We start from the raw sequence: 21,308 nt of genomic DNA on the forward strand, positions 1-21,308 counted from the left end.
AGCGAGGCTATATACAGTAGCGAGGCTGTATACAGTAGCGAGGCTGTATACAGTAGCGAGGCTATATACAGTAGCGAGGCTGTATACAGTAGCGAGGCTGTATACAGTAGCGAGGCTGTATACAGTAGCGAGGCTATATACAGTAGCGAGGCTGTATACAGTAGCGAGGCTGTATACAGTAGAGAGGCTGTATACAGTAGAGAGGCTGTATACAGTAGCGAGGCTGTATACAGTAGCGAGGCTGTATACAGTAGCGAGGCTATATACAGTAGCGAGGCTATATACAGTAGAGAGGCTGTATACAGTAGCGAGGCTATATACAGTAGCGAGGCTATATACAGTAGAGAGGCTGTATACAGTAGCGAGGCTGTATACAGTAGCGAGGCTGTATACAGTAGCGAGGCTATATACAGTAGAGAGGCTACATACAGACACTGGTTGGTCGGCCCAATTGAGGTAGTATGTACATGAATGTATAGTTAAAGTGACTATGCATATATGATAAACAGAGAGTAGCAGCAGCGTAAAAAGAGGGGTTGTGGGGGGCAAACAATGCAAATAGTCTGAGTAGCCATTTGATTACCTGTTCAGGAGTCTTATGGCTTGGGGGTAAAAACTGTTGAGAAGCCTTTTGGTTCTAGACTTGGCACTCCGGTACCGCTTGCCATGCGGTAGTAGAGAGAGCAGTCTATGACTGGGGTGGCTGGGGTCTTTGACAATTTTTAGGGCCTTCCTCTGACACCGCCTGGTGTAGAGGTCCTTGATGGCAGGCAGCTTAGCCCCAGTGATGTACTGGGCTGTACGCACTGCCCTCTGTAGTGCCTTGCGGTCAGAGGAAGAGCAGTTGCCGTACCAGGCAGTGATGGAACCAGTCAGGATGCTCTCGATGTTGCAGCTGTAGAACCTTTTGAGGATCTCAGGACCCATGCCAAATCTTTTTAGTTTCCTGAGGGGGAATAGGCTTTGTCGTGCCCTCTTCACGACTGTCTTGGTGTGTTTAGACCATTCTAGTTGGTTGGTGATGTGGACACCAAGGAACTTGAAGCTCTCAACCTGCTCCACTACAGCCCCGTCAATGAGAATGGGGGCGTGCTCGGTCCTCCTTTTCCTGTAGTCCACAATCATCTCCTTAGTCTTGGTTACGTTGAGGGATAGGTTGTTATTCTGGCACCACCCAGCCAGGTCTCTGACTTCCTCCCTGTAGGCAGACACTAAGCACACAGCACTGCCTAATATAGTCTTCTTTCATTGGTTGACCAGGGCTGTCCTTTAACACAGAGCTCTGTAATTGGTTCATGGTCTAACATCCTGTTGTGTGATTGGTTGTTTCAGGCGAGGAGTAAGACAGGGCTGATTGGCTACGTCCCAGAGAAGTATCTTCGGTTCCCCACCTCTAGCAGCCTACTGAGCATGCTCCAGTCTCTCGCTGCTCTGGACGCTCGCTCACACACCTCCTCCAACTCCACCGAGCCAGAGATACACACAGGCAGCATCAACGGAGACGCCAGCTGTAAGAACACACACCACTACACACACATGCAAACACCACTACACACACATGCACACACCACTACACACACATGCACACACCATTACACACACATGCACACACCATTACACACACATGCACACACCACTACACACACATGCACACACCACTACACACACATGCACACACCATTACACACACATGCACACACCACTACACACACATGCAAACACCACTACACACACATGCAAACACCACTACACACACATGCACAAAAACTAGGCAAATACAAACCTCTCAAAGAATATAGACACATTTCCAACTTGTTTGTCAGATCAAGACATTGATAGAAACAAAGGTCTGAACCAATGTGTGTTCATTAACTTCAATAGGTTCAAGCCTCATGGATTGTTCCAGAATTTAATTATAATCCCCCTCTCCTCTCTCCCTCCTCTCACTCTCCTTTCTCCCCCCTCCTCTCTCCTCCCCCTCTCCTCTCACTCTCCTCTCTCCCCTCTCTCACTCTCCTCTCTCCCCCCTCCACTCTCCTCTCTCCCCCCTCCTCTCTCCTCTCTCCCCCTCCTCTCTCCTCTCCCCCCTCCTCTCTCCTCTCTCCCCCCTCTCACTCTCCCTCCTCCTCTCTCCTCCTCTCACTCTCCTTTCTCCCCCCTCTCACTCTCCTCTCTCCCCCCTCTCACTCTCCTCTCTCCCCCCTCTCACTCTCCTCTCTCCCCCCTCTCACTCTCCTCTCCCCTCTCCTCTCTCCTCTCACTCTCCTCTCTCCCCCCTCTCACTCTCCCCTCTCCTCTCTCCTCTCACTCTCCTCCTCTCCCCCCTCCTCTCACTCCCCTTTCTCTCTCCTCCTCTCACTCTCCTTTCTCCCCTCTCCTCTCTCCCCCCTCCTCTCTCCCTCCTCTCACTCTCCTCTCTCCTCCTCTCACTCTCCTTTCTCCCCCTCTCCTCTCTCCCCCTTCTCACTCTCCTCTCTCCCCCTTCTCACTCTCCTCTCTCCCCCTTCTCACTCTCCTCTCTCCCCCTTCTCACTCTCCTCTCTCCCCCCTCTCACTCTCCTCTCTCCCCTCTCCTCTCCCCTCTCACTCTCCTCCTCTCCCCCCTCCTCTCACTCCCCTTTCTCTCTCCTCCTCTCACTCTCCTTTCTCCCCTCTCCTCTCTCCCCCCTCCTCTCTCCCCCCTCTCACTCTCCTCTCTCCCCCCTCCTCTCACTCCCCTTTCTCTCTCCTCCTCTCACTCTCCTTTCTCCCCTCTCCTCTCTCCCCCCTCCTCTCACTCCCCTTTCCCTCTCCCCCCCTCACTCTCCTCCCTTCCCCCCTCCTCTCTCCCCCCTCTCACTATCCTCTCTCCCCCCTCCTCTCCCCCCCTCACTCTCCTCCCTTCCCTCCTCCTCTCACTCTCCTCTCTCCCTCCTCCCCCTCTCCTCCTCCCCCTCTCCTCTCTCCCTCCTCTCCCCAGTGAGTTTTGTGAGGGCGCTGTATGACTACGATGGTCAGGCGGATGAGGAGCTGTCCTTCCCAGAGGGGGCTGTCATCCGTCTGCTTAACAGAGACACCCAAACGGACGATGGCTTCTGGGAGGGAGAGTTCAACGGACGAGTGGGAGTCTTCCCTTCTGTACTGGTGGAGGACCTGACTGAGAGCAGAGAGAACAGAGCACACAAACTGGTACACACACACACACACACACACACACACTGGTACACACACACACACTGGTACACACACACACACACACACACACACACACATACACACACACACACACACATACACACACACACACACACTTGAGAGCACACACACACACTGGTACACACACACACACACACACACACACACACACACACACACACACACATACACACACACACACACACACACTTGAGAGCACACACACACACTGGTACACACACACACACACACACACACACACACACACACACACACACACACACACACACACTTGAGAGCACACACACACACACTGGTACACACACACACACACACAAATGCATGCATGCACGCTGGTGCTGAGCGATTAATCAACATTACGGTTATGTGTCGTTTTTTTAAACAACTAATTGACCCGAAGTAGGTTCAACTATTTGAATTCCGTTTCCTTCTGGGTTTCTTCCTGTGTGCTCAAAGCGCACATTGCACAGTTTCTCTAGCGATAAATCAGATCCAGCTGGAACTGGAATCAGATCCAACAGGACAATATTCTAAATAGTTTATCACTACAGGGACCGTAATCGATTGCTGAGGTTGTTGTCCGGTCTGTGTTTTATTTTACACCTGCTACAGAATGCTTCATCGTGACGGGTTATAGAGAGCAGCTGTTGCTTCGGGAGGTATCTCTACTGGAAAATACACAATCTAAGTGATTGATAGTTGGTATTCAGCAGCTATAAAAGTATACCTTATTTACATTTTAGTGATTTAGCAGACGCTGTGTTACAGTAGTGAGTGGATACATTTTCATTTGTTCTGGTCCCCTGTGGGAATCGAACCCACAACTCTTGCAAGTGCCATGCTCTACCAACTGAGCCACTTTGAAGAACTAGTAAAATAGTGGTTTTGTCAGACGACGTAGGCAGCCGCTCAAAAAAGATGAGATGATGACTTGGAATTAATTAACAAAGTCATCAAATAAAACAAATGTAATAAACACGACAACTGACATATTTATTAAAGTCAAGTCATGTGAGTAAATGATGGTTATGTCTTATATCTCCCTCTCTAACTTTATGCATCAACTGTCAGAGCAACTGTACCTGTACACAGCCCATCTGTAAATAGCACACCTGACTACCTCATCCCCATATTATTACTTACCCTTTTTCTCTTTTGCACCCCGGTATCTCTACTTGCACATCATCATCTGCACATCTATCACTCCAGTGTTAATGCTAAATTGTAATTATTTTGTCTCTATGGCATATTTATTGTCTTACCTCCCTACTCTTCTACATTTGCACACACTGTACATTTTTCTACTGTATTATTGACTGTATGTTTTATTTATTCCATGTGTAACTCTGTGTTGTTGTTTGTGTCGAACTGCTTTGTAAGTCTGGATAAGAGTGTCTGCTAAATGACTCACTTCTGTAAGTCTCTCTGGATAAGAGTGTCTGCTAAATGACTCACTTCTGTAAGTCTCTCTGGATAAGAGAGTCTGCTAAATGACTCACTACTGTAAGTCTCTCTGGATAAGAGTCTGCTAAATGACTCACTACTGTAAGTCTCTCTGGATAAGAGAGTCTGCTAAATGACTCACTACTGTAAGTCTCTGGATAAGAGTGTCTGCTAAATGACTCACTCCTGTAAGTCTGGATAAGAGTGTCTGCTAAATGACTCACTACTGTAAGTCTGGATAAGAGAGTCTGCTAAATGACTCACTACTGTAAGTCTCTCTGGATAAGAGTGTCTGCTAAATGACTCACTACTGTAAGTCTGGATAAGAGTGTCTGCTAAATGACTCACTACTGTAAGTCTCTCTGGATAAGAGTGTCTGCTAAATGACTCACTACTGTAAGTCTGGATAAGAGTGTCTGCTAAATGACTCACTCCTGTAAGTCTCTCTGGATAAGAGTGTCTGCTAAATGACTCACTCCTGTAAGTCTGGATAAGAGTGTCTGCTAAATGACTCACTACTGTAAGTCTGGATAAGAGAGTCTGCTAAATGACTCACTACTGTAAGTCTCTCTGGATAAGAGTGTCTGCTAAATGACTCACTCCTGTAAGTCTGGATAAGAGTGTCTGCTAAATGACTCACTTCTGTAAGTCTGGATAAGAGTGTCTGCTAAATGACTCACTTCTGTAAGTCTGGATAAGAGAGTCTGCTAAATGACTCACTCCTGTAAGTCTGGATAAGAGTGTCTGCTAAATGACTCACTACTGTAAGTCTCTCTGGATAAGAGTGTCTGCTAAATGACTCACTACTGTAAGTCTCTCTGGATAAGAGAGTCTGCTAAATGACTCACTACTGTAAGTCTCTCTGGATAAGAGAGTCTGCTAAATGACTCACTACTGTAAGTCTCTCTGGATAAGAGAGTCTGCTAAATGACTCACTACTGTAAGTCTCTCTGGATAAGAGTGTCTGCTAAATGACTCACTACTGTAAGTCTCTCTGGATAAGAGAGTCTGCTAAATGACTCACTACTGTAAGTCTCTCTGGATAAGAGAGTCTGCTAAATGACTCACTACTGTAAGTCTCTCTGGATAAGAGAGTCTGCTAAATGACTCACTACTGTAAGTCTCTCTGGATAAGAGAGTCTGCTAAATGACTCACTACTGTAAGTCTCTCTGGATAAGAGAGTCTGCTAAATGACTCACTACTGTAAGTCTGGATAAGAGTGTCTACTAAATGACTCACTCCTGTAAGTCTGGATAAGAGAGTCTGCTAAATGACTCACTCCTGTAAGTCTCTCTGGATAAGAGTGTCTGCTAAATGACTCACTACTGTAAGTCTCTCTGGATAAGAGTGTCTGCTAAATGACTCACTACTGTAAGTCTCTCTGGATAAGAGCGTCTGCTAAATGACTCACTACTGTAAGTCTCTCTGGATAAGAGAGTCTGCTAAATGACTCACTACTGTAAGTCTCTCTGGATAAGAGTGTCTGCTAAATGACTCACTACTGTAAGTCTCTCTGGATAAGAGCATCTGCTAAATGACTCACTACTGTAAGTCTGGATAAGAGTGTCTGCTTATTGACTCACATGTAAATGTAAAAAATGATTGGAAGGACCAGTGATATTGATAGTGTTTTCAATGATTATGAATAAGTCACAATCTGCAGAATCTGTGAAAGATGATTGACATTGTCCTCCAACCCCTAATTTTGACTTTGTTTTCCTCTCTGTGTCCTCCAGATCTCTCCATCTTCGAGGCTGCCCTCCTCGTTGCCCCCCCTCCCTCTTTATGACCAGCCCCCCTGCAGCCCCTACGCCACCCCAGACACCCCCACCCCTCCGCCCCTCCCTCGATCGCCCTCTGTCAATGGGGAACACAAGCCACCTCCCACAACGTACAAGGGACCCACTCACAGTAAGAGAGTGACCAAAGCTGGGTTTATAGTTTTTACACATGTAAGAAGGAGTAACAGTTACATACACTGGGTAAGACTGTAAAAATAGATCATCAGCATCATTTCCATTCTCTCTCTCTCTCTCCCTCTGTCTCTCTGTCTCTCTCTCTCTCTCTCTCTCTCTCTCTCTCTGTCTCTCTGTCTCTCTGTCTCTCTCTCTGTCTCCGTCTCTCTCTGTATCTCTCTTTGTTTGTCTCTCTCTCTCTGTATCTCTCTTTGTTTGTCTGTCTCTCTCTCTCTCTGTATCTCTCTTTGTTTGTCTCTCTCTCTCTCTGTATCTCTCTTTGTTTGTCTCTCTCTCTCTCTCTGTATCTCTCTTTGTTTGTCTCTCTCTCTGTATCTCTCTTTGTTTGTCTGTCTGTCTCTCTGTCTCTCTCTCTCTGTCTCTCTCTCTCTCTTTGTTTGTCTCTCTCTCTCTCTCTGTATCTCTCTTTGTTTGTCTCTCTCTCTCTGTATCTCTCTTTGTTTGTCTCTCTCTCTCTGTATCTCTCTTTGTTTGTCTCTCTCTCTCTGTATCTCTCTTTGTTTGTCTGTCTCTCTCTCTCTCTCTCTCTCTCTGTATCTCTCTTTGTTTGTCTCTCTCTCTCTCTCTCTGTATCTCTCTTTGTTTGTCTCTCTCTCTCTCTCTCTGTATCTCTCTTTGTTTGTCTCTCTCTCTCTCTCTCTCTGTATCTCTCTTTGTTTGTCTCTCTGTATCTCTCTTTGTTTGTCTCTCTGTATCTCTCTTTGTTTGTCTCTCTGTATCTCTCTTTGTTTGTCTCTCTCTCTCTCTGTATCTCTCTTTGTTTGTCTCTCTCTCTCTCTCTCTCTCTCTCTCGCTCTCTCTCTGTATCTCTCTTTGTTTGTCTCTCTCTCTCTCTCTCTGTATCTCTCTTTGTTTGTCTCTCTGTATCTCTCTTTGTTTGTCTGTCTGTCTCTCTTTCTCTTTGTTTGTCTCTCTGTATCTCTCTTTGTTTGTCTCTCTGTATCTCTCTTTGTTTGTCTCTCTCTCTCTCTCTTTGTTTGTCTCTCTGTATCTCTCTTTGTTTGTCTCTCTGTATCTCTCTTTGTTTGTCTCTCTGTATCTCTCTTTGTTTGTCTCTCTGTATCTATCTCTCTCTCTCTCTCTCTCTCTCTCTCTGTATCTCTCTTTGTTTGTCTCTCTCTCTCTCTCTCTTTGTTTGTCTCTCTGTATCTCTCATTGTTTGTCTGGCTCTCTTTTTCTCTCTCAATTTCAATTCAAATTCAAGGGGCTTTATTGGCATGGGAAACATATTTTAACATTGCCAAAGCTTGTGAACTAGATAATAAACAAAAGTGAAATAAACAATAAAAAATGTACTGTAAATATTACACTTACAAAAGTTCCAAAAGAATAAAGACATTTCAAATGTCCTTATGTCTATATACAGTGTGGTAACGATGTGCAAATAGTTAAACTACAAAAGGGAAAATAAACATAAATATGGGTTGTATTTACAATGGTGTTTGTTCTTCACTGGTTGACCTTTTCTCTGTCTCTCTCTCTTTCTCTGTCTCTCTCTCTTTCTCTGTCTTTCTCTGTCTCTCTCTCTTTCTCTGTCTTTCTCTGTCTCTCTCTTTCTCTGTCTCTCTCTTTCTCTGTCTCTCTCAGATCATAGTCCAGTGTCTCCAGAGTTCTCCCAGCCCTCCCAATTCACCCCCGACGGAGGCATCAGCAAACTACGACCTGTAAGCCACCCCAAAACCGCAGCCTAGATCAAGCCCAGTATTGAGAGAAGCAGTGTGAATCTAAAATCATTGAGGCAACAGTGCTACATGTGTGTTAAATGACCCCCCCTCCTCTCTATCCCCTCATAGGTCCGTGCAGCACCTCCGCCCCCCAAGCAGAAACCTCGCAAACAGACAGAGAAGACTGAGGAGGTGGAGATCACACTGGTGTGACAGACAGACAGAGGGACAGCAGAGCACAGACCTGGATGACTGAACTTTGAACTGGGCTTCACCTCTAAGCTTTGAACCCTGGAAACCCCCCTTCACTCCCCCCCACCTCCCTGCACTGGGAAGGAAGATGGTTCTGTCTCCAAGCCACAAGGAGTAGAAGCCCCTCCCTCCTCTCCCTCTGTGTCAGACTGTCTGTTGCCTTAACTGTGCTCTCATCTGGCAGCCATTTTGAATTAAAGGAATTCAACGGGAGGAGGAGGAAAAGGAGAAATGCTGAGGTGGAGAGTTGCAATGAGTTTTATCTGCTATGTGAGGAGAGTTTCCCCTGTCCTTGCCATATATAATCATATCATACGTATTTAATGTGTATTAGTACAGTACATTACTGTTGTCATAGGAATGTTCTGAATTATGCGCAACGTTTCATATTAGCCTAACCCGCTGAATGGAGTATCTAGTTGATATGTAGTAGAAGTTTATCCCCATATGTCAACCTGGAAGAGCATTGTACATGCAGTTAAAGAGAGAGGGGGGAGATGGAGAGAGAGGGGGGAGATGGAGAGAGAGGGGGGAGATGGAGAGAGAGGGGGGAGATGGAGAGAGAGGGGGGAGATGGAGAGAGAGGGGGGAGATGGAGAGAGAGGGGGGAGATGGAGAGAGAGGGGGGAGATGGAGAGAGGGGGAGATGGGGGAGATGGAGAGAGAGAGGGGGAGATGGGGGAGATGGAGAGAGAGAGGGGGAGATGGGGGAGATGGAGAGAGAGAGGGGGAGATGGAGAGAGAGAGAGAGATGGAGAGAGAGAGAGAGGGGGAGATGGAGAGAGAGAGGGGGAGATGGAGAGAGAGGGGGAGATGGAGAGAGAGGGGGGAGAGAGGGGGAGATGGAGAGAGAGGGGGAGATGGGGGGAGATGGAGATAGAGGGGTAGATGGGGGAAGATGGAGATAGAGGGGGAGATGGAGAGAGAGGATGGAGATGGAGATAGAGGGGTAGATGGGGGATAATGGAGAGAGAGGGGGGAGATGGAGAGAGAGGGGGGAGATGGAGAGAGAGGGGGGGATGGAGAGAGAGGGGGGAGATGGAGAGATGGGGGAGATGGAGAGAGAGGGGGTAGATGGAGATAGAGGGGTAGATGGGGGAAGATGGAGAGAGAGGGGGGAGATGGAGAGAGAGGATGGAGATGGAGATAGAGGGGTAGATGGGGGATAATGGAGAGAGAGGGGAGAGATGGAGATAGAAAGAAAGGGGGAGATGGAGATGGGGAGAGAGGGGGAGATGGAGAGAGAGGATGGAGATAGAGGGGTAGATGGAGAGAGAGGGGGGAGATGGAGAGAGAAAGAGAGGGGGAGATGGAGAGAGAAAGAGAGGGGGAGATGGAGGGGGAGATAGAGAGGGGGGGGTGGAGGGAGATGGGGAGAGATGGGGAAGATGGAGAGAGAGGGGTAGATGGGGGGAGATGGAGAGAGAGGATGGAGATGGAGATGGAGATAGAGGGGTAGATGGGGGATAATGGAGAGAGAGGGGGGAGATGGAGAGAGAGGGGGGGATGGAGAGAGAGGGGGGAGATGGAGAGATGGGGGGAGATGGAGAGAGAGGGGGTAAATGGAGAGAGAGGGGGTAGATGGAGATAGAGGGGTAGATGGGGAAGATGGAGAGAGAGGGGGGAGATGGAGAGAGAGGATGGAGATGGAGATAGAGGGGTAGATGGGGGATAATGGAGAGAGAGGGGAGAGATGGAGATAGAAAGAAAGGGGGAGATGGAGAGGGGGAGAGAGAGAGAGGGGGAGATGGAGAGAGAGGGGGAGATGGAGAGAGAGGGGGAGATGGAGAGAGAGGGCGATGGAGAGAGAGGGGGAGATGGAGAGAGAGGGCGATGGAGAGAGAGAGAGAGGGGGAGATGGAGAGAGAGAGAGAGGGGGAGATGGAGAGGGAGAGAGAGAGGGGGGGGTGGAGGGAGATGGGGAGATGGAGAGAGAGGAGGGGGGAGATGGAGAGAGAGGAGGGGGGAGATGGAGAGAGAGAGCGGGGAGATGGAGAGAGCGGGGAGATGGAGAGAGAGAGGAGGGGGAGATGGAGAGAGAGGAGGGGGAGATGGGGGGGGTGGAGGGAGATGGGGAGAGATGGGGGAAGATGGAGAGAGAGGGGGAGATGGGGGGAGATGGAGAGAGAGGATGGAGATGGAGATGGAGATAGAGGGGTAGATGGGGGATAATGGAGAGAGAGGGGGGAGATGGAGAGAGAGGAGGGGGGAGATGGAGAGAGAGGAGGGGGGAGATGGAGAGAGAGGAGGGGGGAGATGGAGAGAGAGGAGGGGGAGATGGAGAGAGAGGAGGGGGGAGATGGAGAGAGAGGAGGGGGGAGATGGAGAGAGAGGAGGGGGGGGATGGAGAGAGAGGAGGGGGGAGATGGAGAGAGAGAGCGGGGAGATGGAGAGAGAGAGAGCGGGGAGATGGAGAGAGAGGAGGGGGAGATGGAGAGAGAGGAGGGGGGAGATGGAGAGAGAGGAGGGGGGAGATGGAGAGAGAGGAGGGGGGAGATGGAGAGAGAGGAGGGGGGAGATGGAGAGAGAGAGCGGGGAGATGGAGAGAGAGAGAGCGGGGAGATGGAGAGAGAGAGAGCGGGGAGATGGAGAGAGAGAGAGCGGGGAGATGGAGAGAGAGGAGGGGGAGATGGAGAGAGAGGAGGGGGAGATGGAGAGAGAGGAGGGGGGAGATGGAGAGAGAGGAGGGGGGAGATGGAGAGAGAGAGCGGGGAGATGGAGAGAGAGAGAGCGGGGAGATGGAGAGAGAGAGAGCGGGGAGATGGAGAGAGAGAGAGCGGGGAGATGGAGAGAGAGGAGGGGGAGATGGAGAGAGAGGAGGGGGAGATGGAGAGAGAGTAGTGGGGAGATGGAGAGAGAGTAGTGGGGAGATGGAGAGAGAGGAGGGGGGAGATGGAGAGAGAGGAGGGGGAGATGGAGAGAGAGGAGGGGGAGATGGAGAGAAAGCTTATTCTGTCTATTTGCAGTTTGACACACACGTCTTCTCCGCTTCAGTCTCTGATGAACAGCGTGTGTTTTGTATCACTAATATTTAGTCAGTTGGAAGCGCAGTGCAGAGGAGACAGTGGACGTGCTGTAAGAGATGGGGACAGATGCTTGGTGTTGATCAGCTCTGGCTGTACCCTCGGTCAGACTTCTGTTTATCCTTCAGATACCTGCATGTAGTGCTTTACTGTTGTCAGAATCAACCTCTGTCCTGGTTATGTGTTGGACCGGGCATCTTTCTCTCTCTGGTGTATCACTGCTGGAGTCTGAGTGAGTGGGATGTTTTAGGGGATACAGAGGGGATACACCACAGAGGACAACGTAACCAGAGGAGATGCACCACAGAGGACAACATAACCAGAGGAGATGCACCACAGAGGACAACATAACCAGAGGAGATGCACCACAGAGGACAACATAACCAGAGGAGATACACCACAGAGGACAACATAACCAGAGGAGATGCACCACAGAGGACAACATAACCAGAGGAGATGCACCACAGAGGACAACATAACCAGAGGAGATGCACCACAGAGGACAACATAACCAGAGGAGATGCACCACAGAGGACAACATAACCAGAGGAGATGCACCACAGAGGACAACATAACCAGAGGAGATGCACCACAGAGGACAACGTAACCAGAGGAGATGCACCACAGAGGACAACATAACCAGAGGAGATGCACCACAGAGGACAATGTAACCAGAGGAGATGCACCACAGAGGACAATGTAACCAGAGGAGATGCACCACAGAGGACAACGTAACCAGAGGAGATGCACCACAGAGGACAACATAACCAGAGGAGATGCACCACAGAGGACAACATAACCAGAGGAGATGCACCACAGAGGACAACATAACCAGAGGAGATGCACCACAGAGGACAACATAACCAGAGGAGATGCACCACAGAGGACAACGTAACCAGAGGAGATGCACCACAGAGGACAACATAACCAGAGGAGATGCACCACAGAGGACAATGTAACCAGAGGAGATGCACCACAGAGGACAATGTAACCAGAGGAGATGCACCACAGAGGACAACATAACCAGAGGAGATGCACCACAGAGGACAACATAACCAGAGGAGATACACCACAGAGGACAACGTAACCAGAGGAGATGCACCACAGAGGACAACATAACCAGAGGAGATGCACCACAGAGGACAACATAACCAGAGGAGATGCACCACAGAGGACAACATAACCAGAGGAGATGCACCACAGAGGACAACATAACCAGAGGAGATGCACCACAGAGGACAACATAACCAGAGGAGATGCACCACAGAGGAGCTGCACCACAGAGGACAACATAACCAGAGGAGATACACCACAGAGGACAACATAACCAGAGGAGATGCACCACAGAGGACAACGTAACCAGAGGAGATGCACCACAGAGGACAACGTAACCAGAGGAGATACACCACAGAGGACAACGTAACCAGAGGAGATGCACCACAGAGGACAACATAACCAGAGGAGATGCACCACAGAGGACAACATAACCAGAGGAGATGCACCACAGAGGACAATGTAACCAGAGGAGATACACCACAGAGGACAACGTAACCAGAGGAGCTGCACCACAGAGGAGCTGCACCACAGAGGACAATGTAACCAGAGGAGCTGCATCACAGAGGACAACGTAACCAGAGGAGATGCACCACAGAGGACAACATAACCAGAGGAGATGCACCACAGAGGACAACATAACCAGAGGAGATACACCACAGAGGACAACGTAACCAGAGGAGCTGCACCACAGAGGAGCTGCACCACAGAGGACAATGTAACCAGAGGAGCTGCACCACAGAGGACAACGTAACCAGAGGAGATGCACCACAGAGGACAACATAACCAGAGGAGAAGCACCACAGAGGACAACCTAACCAGAGGAGATGCACCACAGAGGAGATGCACCACAGAGGACAACGTAACCAGAGGAGCTGCACCACAGAGGACAACGTAACCAGAGGAGCTGCACCACAGAGGACAACGTAACCAGAGGAGATGCACCACAGAGGACAACGTAACCAGAGGAGATGCACCACAGAGGACAACGTAACCAGAGGAGATGCACCACAGAGGACAACGTAACCAGAGGAGATGCTTTCTGTCATATATTTTGTGCGTTCCTATTTGAAGACGAGCCATGTTTTTGTTACTTAAACCAGGAAGTTTATTTAGTTTCAATAACATTTATTTTGTTGTGATTTTGCTTCCGCGTCCTACCCACTGACCACCTCAAACTAACAATTAAACAATCCAATCACTTTGACTGATATGCTGACCACCTCTCTACTGAGCCCCCAACGTTACTGATGAGGTAGAGGTCAGAGAGGGTCAGGTCTCACGTGTAACCTTTCAGTTTGACCCTTGAACGTTGACGTGTGTCCTGTAGATTTTGAAAGCCCTTCAGACTGATTAATTAGCTCCTAACATATCGCACAGCTAGTGGCTTGCACATTTCAAACCTGCCACACTGACAGGGCGTACTACTACACAAGAAACTACCGTATAGAAGATTCAACTACACTGAACAAAAATACAAAACACAACATGCAACAATTTCAAAGATTTTTACTGAGTAACAGTTCATATAAGGAAATCAGTCAATTGAAATACATGTGTTATTCCCAGATATATGGATTTCACATGACTGGGAATACAGATATGCATCTGTTGATCACAGATACCTTGGTCTACAGTTGGATATACTGAGGCCGGTTGGACATACTGCCAAATTCTATCAAATAACTTTGGAGGAGACTTATGGTAGAGAAATGAACATTCAATTCTCTGGCAACAGCTCTGGTGGACATTCCTGTGGTCAGCATGCCAATTGTACACTCCCTCAACAGCACATTTTAGAGTGGCCTTTTGTCCCCTGCACAAGGTGCATCTGTGTAATGATCATGCTGTTTAATAAGCTTCTTGATATGCCACACCTGTCAGGTGGATGGATTATCTTGGCAAAGGAGAAATGCTCACTAACAGGGATGTAAACAGATTTGTAAGAAGAAAGAAAATGTGTAAAAAGCTTTTTGTGGGTGTGGAACATTTCTGTGATCTTTTATTTCAGCTCATGAAACATGGGACCAACACTTTACATGTTGTGTTTATTTTTTGATTCAGTGTAGACACCCTGTGGGGTTGTACCTTACTGTAGGCAGGTTAGACACCTTGTGAGGTTGTATCTTACCGTAGGTCAGTGTAGACACCCTGTGGGGTTGTACCTTACCGTAGGTCAGTGTAGACACCTTGTGGGGTTGTACCTTACCGTAGGTCAGTGTAGACACCTTGTGGGGTTGTACCTTACCGTAGGTCAGTGTAGACACCCTGTGGGGTTGTACCTTACCGTAGGTCAGTGTAGACACCTTGTGAGGTTGTACCTTACCGTAGGTCAGTGTAGACACCTTGTGAGGTTGTACCTTACCGTAGGTCAGTGTAGACACCCTGTGAGGTTGTACCTTACCGTAGGTCAGTGTAGACACCCTGTGGGGTTGTACCTTACCGTAGGTCAGTGTAGACACCTTGTGAGGTTGTACCTTACCGTAGGTCAGTGTAAACACCCTGTGGTGTTGTACCTTACCGTAGGTCAGTGTAGACACCTTGTGAGGTTGTATCTTACCGTAGGTCAGTGTAGACACCTTGTGAGGTTGTACCTTACCGTAGGTCAGTGTAGACACCTTGTGGGGTTGTACCTTACCGTAGGTCAGTGTAGACACCTTGTGGGGTTGTACCTTACCGTAGGTCAGTGTAGACACCTTGTGAGGTTGTACCTTACCGTAGGTCAGTGTAAACACCCTGTGGTGTTGTACCTTACCGTAGGTCAGTGTAGACACCTTGTGAGGTTGTATCTTACCGTAGGTCAGTGTAGACACCTTGTGAGGTTGTACCTTACCGTAGGTCAGTGTAAACACCTTGTGGGGTTGTACCTTACCGTAGGTCAGTGTAGACACCTTGTGGGGTTGTACCTTACCGTAGGTCAGTGTAGACACCTTGTGAGGTTGTATCTTACCGTAGGTCAGTGTAGACACCTTGTGGGGTTGTACCTTACCGTAGGTCAGTGTCGACACCTTGTGAGGTTGTACCTTACCGTAGGTCAGTGTAGACACCTTGTGAGGTTGTACCTTACCGTAGGTCAGTGTAGACACCTTGTGGGGTTGTACCTTACCGTAGGTCAGTGTAGACACCTTGTGAGGTTGTACCTTACCGTAGGGCAGTGTAGACACCCTGTGGGGTTGTACCTTACCGTAGGTCAGTGTAGACACCTTGTGAGGTTGTATCTTACCGTAGGTCAGTGTAGACACCTTGTGGGGTTGTACCTTACCGTAGGTCAGTGTAGACACCTTGTGAGGTTGTACCTTACCGTAGGTCAGTGTAGACACCTTGTGGGGTTGTACCTTACCGTAGGTCAGTGTAGACACCTTGTGGGGTTGTACCTTACCGTAGGTCAGTGTAGACACCTTGTGAGGTTGTACCTTACCGTAGGTCAGTGTCGACACCTTGTGGGGTTGTACCTTACCGTAGGTCAGTGTAGACACCCTGTGAGGTTGTACCTTACCGTAGGTCAGTGTAAACACCTTGTGGGGTTGTACCTTACCGTAGGTCAGTGTAGACACCTTGTGGGGTTGTACCTTACTGTAGGTCAGTGTAAACACCCTGTGAGGTTGTACCTTACCGTAGGTCAGTGTAGACACCCTGTGAGGTTGTACCTTACCGTAGGTCAGTGTAAACACCTTGTGGGGTTGTACCTTACCGTAGGTCAGTGTAGACATCCTGTGAGGTTGTACCTTACCGTAGGTCAGTGTAGACACCTTGTGAGGTTGTACCTTACCGTAGGTCAGTGTAGACACCTTATGGGGTTGTACCTTACCGTAGGTCAGTGTAGACACCTTGTGGGGTTGTACCTTACCGTAGGTCAGTGTAGACACCTTGTGAGGTTGTACCTTACCGTAGGGCAGTGTAGACACCCTGTGGGGTTGTACCTTACCGTAGGTCAGTGTAGACACCTTGTGGGGTTGTACCTTACCGTAGGTCAGTGTAGACACCTTGTGGGGTTGTACCTTACCGTAGGTCAGTGTAGACACCTTGTGAGGTTGTACCTTACCGTAGGTCAGTGTAGACACCTTGTGAGGTTGTACCTTACCGTAGGTCAGTGTAGACACCTTGTGGGGTTGTACCTTACCGTAGGTCAGTGTAGACACCTTGTGGGGTTGTACCTTACCGTAGGTCAGTGTAGACACCTTGTGGGGTTGTACCTTACCGTAGGTCAGTGTAGACACCTTGTGGGGTTGTACCTTACCGTAGGTCAGTGTAAACACCTTGTGAGGTTGTACCTTACCGTAGGTCAGTGTAGACACCTTGTTGGGTTGTACCTTACCGTAGGTCAGTGTAAACACCTTGTGGGGTTGTACCTTACCGTAGGTCAGTGTAGACACCTTGTGGGGTTGTACCTTACCGTAGGTCAGTGTAGACACCTTGTGGGGTTGTACCTTACCGTAGGTCAGTGTAGACACCCTGTGAGGTTGTACCTTACCGTAGGTCAGTGTAGACACCTTGTGGGGTTGTACCTTACCGTAGGTCAGTGTAGACACCTTGTGGGGTTGTACCTTACCGTAGGTCAGTGTAGACACCTTGTGGGGTTGTACCTTACCGTAGGTCAGTGTAGACACCTTGTGGGGTTGTACCTTACCGTAGGTCAGTGTAGACACCTTGTGAGGTTGTACCTTACCGTAGGTCAGTGTAGACACCCTGTGGGGTTGTACCTTACCATAGGTCAGTGTAAACACCTTGTGGGGTTGTACCTTACATTAGGTCAGTGTAGACACCTTGTGGGGTTGTACCTTACCGTAGGTCAGTGTAGACACCTTGTGAGGTTGTATCTTACCGTAGGTCAGTGTAGACACCTTGTGGGGTTGTACCTTACCGTAGGTCAGTGTCGACACCTTGTGAGGTTGTACCTTACCGTAGGTCAGTGTAGACACCTTGTGAGGTTGTACCTTACCGTAGGTCAGTGTAGACACCTTGTGGGGTTGTACCTTACCGTAGGTCAGTGTAGACACCTTGTGGGGTTGTACCTTACCGTAGGTCAGTGTAGACACCTTGTGAGGTTGTACCTTACCGTAGGTCAGTGTCGACACCTTGTGGGGTTGTACCTTACCGTAGGTCAGTGTAGACACCTTGTGAGGTTGTACCTTACCGTAGGTCAGTGTAGACACCCTGTGGTGTTGTACCTTACCGTAGGTTATTATCCATTACCAGCCCCTTCAAGCCTTCTTAAACCCAGGGAGACATCATAGCACTTGATTTGTTTTATTCACCTGTTTCTATTTCTGTTGTTTTTTAGTGTTGCTCTCTCATTCTGGCTGCACCTCCCTAACCTCGGGGCCCTAACCTCTGACCCTGTATCGTGTTCTACAGAAGTCAGCGAACCATTTGCTCTGTAGGGTGAGGTGCTACTTTAGAATGATGTTATTAAAAAATACAAATAAAGTTATTTGAATTATGGAACAATTGAATGAACCTTGGAGATAATGTGGATTTGTTAGTTTTAGGTGGTGTGTGAGTTTTCCGTGATTATAATGCGAGGGGAGTTAGGATACGGTCCTATCTGTTCTTGGCAAGTTTGGTCTGCTCTAAACCACGCCCTCTCTGAGATCTTTATAATGTTTGTCAAACTTGTTTAGAAGTTTATGGTTTACATCAACGTCCTCCCATCTTGTCAGAAGCTGTTCTCACCCACAGAGCAAGCCAGCACTTTTATTACAATCCGTCTGATGTTACGGTTCATCTCTCTGGCCAAACACAGCCCTGTAATCTCCCTCTGTGGAACAGTCCTGTGTCCCTGTAGCTTTAGTTTAGTGGCCCCTTCTTTGATATCTATTTTGTTTTGATTTGGAGATGTTTCCGAGCTGCTAAATCAGTGTGGTTGAACAACAGGCCTTTTCTCCTGACTATTGCCACGGCGACAACATTGAGAACAGGTGAAAAATTCTTTCTGCATATTATTATTGGCTGTAAAAAAATAAAATGTATTTATTGTGTACAAATGTAAAATAATAAAACAGATGGAAAAATTCATATTCTTTCTCGCCTTTTTGTTCTTCACAATAGACTTATAAGACAATACAATATCTGTCTAGTCTGTGTGTGAGTGAGGGGATGTGTTCATTATCCAGAACAGCATCAGAAGGCAGTTTCCTGACGGGAACGTCAAGGAGGAGAGATGGGGCATGGGAGAATTGTTTAGGCAGGACTCAACACCCTGATCATTACTCAGGTTCTACTAAATACTGTTTGTCCCGTGGGATGCTATTTTCAGTTGATATCTTATTGTTACATCTGACAGACTCATGGAGGACTGACGAACAGCCTCATGTGTCTAATCCAGAATGTACAGCAGGTCTGATTGGAGAATGAATGGAAGTATAACCAGTGTGTGTGTTCTAGGCTGTTGTTGAGGTCATGGCTCTGAGAGAAAGTGTGTTTCCCAGGCTAAGGGAGCACTGCAGACACACACACAGACTGGACTTCAGGGTGAGAGGTCACCTCTGTTTTGATGTTGGAATGGATGTTATACTGTAGGAAGGTCTTGTTTAGATTGTCCAGTATCATGGCAGTTGGTGAACCACTTAGTTGGTGAACCACTCAGTTGGTGAACCAAACAGTTGGTGAACCACTCACAGAGTGTATGACATTTACATTTTACCAGACACTCTGATCCAGAGCAACTTGCAGGAGCATTTAGGGTTAAGTGTCCTGCTAAAGGACACATCAACAGATTTGTTTCACATAGTCAGCACAGGGATTCGAACCAGTGACCTTTTGGTTACTGACCATTAGGCTACCTGTCGCCTACAGCCTCTACAGAAGACTGCCTTTAGGAGGAGTTCAACTCAACACATGATACTGTTCAGTGATAGAGGATGTTCAGTGATAGAGGATAGAGGATGTTCAGTGATAGAGGATGTTCAGTGATAGAGGATGTTCAGTGATACTGTTCAGTGATAGAGGATGTTCAGTGATAGAGGATAGAGGATGTTCAGTGATACTGTTCAGTGATAGAGGATGTTCAGTGATACTGTTCAGTGATAGAGGATAGAGGATGTTCAGTGATACTGTTCAGTGATAGAGGATAGAGGATGTTCAGTGATAGAGGATAGAGGATGTTCAGTGATACTGTTCAGTGATAGAGGATGTTCAGTGATAGAGGATAGAGGATGTTCAGTGATACTGTTCAGTGATAGAGGATGTTCAGTGATAGAGGATGTTCAGTGATACTGTTCAGTGATAGAGGATAGAGGATGTTCAGGGATAGAGGATGTTCAGTGATAGAGGGTAGAGGATGTTCAGTGATACTGTTCAGTGATAGAAGATGTTCAGTGATACTGTTCAGTGATAGAGGATGTTCAGTGATACTATTCAGTGATAGAAGATGTTCAGTGATACTGTTCAGTGATACTGTTCAGTGATAGAGGATGTTCAGTGATAGAGGATGTTCAGTGATACTATTCAGTGATAGAGGATGTTCAGTGATACTGTTCAGTGATAGAGGGATCGGACCAAAACGCAGCGTAGTTCGTGTTCAACATGTTTAATAAAAGACGATAACGTGAACACTACACAAATACAAAATAACAAATGTGGCAAAACCGAAACAGTCCTATCTGGTGCAGAGAACACAAAGACAGAAGACAACCACCCACAAACCCCAACACAAAACAAGCTACCTAAATATGGTTCCCAATCAGAGACAATGACTAACACCTGCCTCTGATCGAGAACCATATCAGGTCATACATAGAAACCGGACAAACTAGACACACAACATAGAATGCCCACCCAGCTCATGTCCTAACCAACACTAAAACAAAGAAAACACAAAAGAACTATGGTCAGAACGTGACAATTATAAGTGAAATAATCTGTCTGTAAACAATTGTTGGAAAAATTACTTGTGTCATGCACAAAGTAGATGTCCTAATCGACTTGCCAAAACTATAGTTTGTTATTAAGAAATTTGTAGAGTGGTTGAAAAACGAGTTTTAATGACTCCAACCTAAGTGTATGTGAACTTCCGACTTCAACTGTATATACCCCAACCAGAAGCCATGGATTACAGGCAACATTCGCACTGAGCTAAAGGGTAGAGCTGCCACTTTCAAGGAGCGGGACTCTAGCTTATAAGAAATCCCGCTATGGCCTCCGACGAACCATCAAATAGGCAAAGTGTCAATGCAGGACTAAGATCGAATCGTACTACACTGGCTCTTACGCTTGTCGGATGTGGCAGGGCTTGCAAACTATTACAGACTACAAAGGGGACCACAGCCGAGAGCTGCCCAGTAACACGAGCCTACCAGACAAGCTAAATAACTTCTATGCTCGCTTCGAGGCAAGTAACACTGAAACATGCATGAGAGCATCAGCTGTTCCGGACGACGGTGTGATCACGCTCTCCGCAGCCAATGTGAGTAAGACCTTTAAACAGGTCAACATTCACAAGGCCGCAGGGCCAGACGGATTACCAGGCACTGTACTCTGAGCATGCGCTGACCAACTGGCAAGTGTCTTCACTGAAATTATCAACCTCTCCCTGTCTGAGTCTGTAATACCAACATGTTTCAAGCAGACCACCATACTCCCTGTGCCCAAGAACACTAAGATAACCTGCCTAAATGACTACCGACCCTTAGCACTCACGTCTGTAGCCATGAAGTGCTTTGAAAGGCTGGTCATGGCTCACATCAACACCATTATCCCAGAA

At 47.8% G+C, this 21,308-nt stretch overlaps 2 protein-coding genes across 2 annotated transcripts in view; both read left to right on the plus strand.

Moving 5' to 3' along the window:
* LOC120036063 (F-BAR and double SH3 domains protein 2-like) overlaps nt 1-6,633 on the plus strand; it is a 98,140-nt gene extending 91,507 nt beyond the window's left edge. The window contains exons 16-18 of the mRNA XM_038982523.1: nt 1,333-1,510; nt 2,960-3,168; nt 6,376-6,633. Coding sequence (XP_038838451.1) covers nt 1,333-1,510; nt 2,960-3,168; nt 6,376-6,633 — 645 coding nt within the window. The remainder of the gene's footprint in view (nt 1-1,332; nt 1,511-2,959; nt 3,169-6,375) is intronic.
* An 8,068-nt stretch (nt 6,634-14,701) lies between these two features.
* On the plus strand, nt 14,702-18,620 carry LOC120036077. The gene is made up of 2 exons (XM_038982537.1): nt 14,702-17,590; nt 17,747-18,620. Exons 1-2 carry the CDS (start codon nt 16,399-16,401, stop codon nt 17,839-17,841), a joined length of 1,287 nt encoding a protein of 428 aa, XP_038838465.1. The 5' UTR covers nt 14,702-16,398; the 3' UTR covers nt 17,842-18,620.
* Nucleotides 18,621-21,308: the final 2,688 nt, after the last annotated feature.

The sequence above is a fragment of the Salvelinus namaycush genome, unplaced genomic scaffold (assembly GCF_016432855.1).
Source record: "Salvelinus namaycush isolate Seneca unplaced genomic scaffold, SaNama_1.0 Scaffold12, whole genome shotgun sequence".
In the NCBI taxonomy this organism is placed as follows: Eukaryota; Metazoa; Chordata; class Actinopteri; order Salmoniformes; family Salmonidae; genus Salvelinus; species Salvelinus namaycush.

Excerpts from the sequence above, each read along its gene's own strand:
- LOC120036077 (XM_038982537.1), top strand. The coding sequence starts at position 16,399 with ATGGGGTTGTACCTTACCGTAGGTCAGTGTAGACACCTTGTGGGGTTG. Across the intron at positions 17,591-17,746 it reads GGGGTTGTACCTTACCGTAG|GTCAGTGTAGACACCCTGTG; the intron begins GTCAGTGTAGAC and ends ACCTTACCGTAG.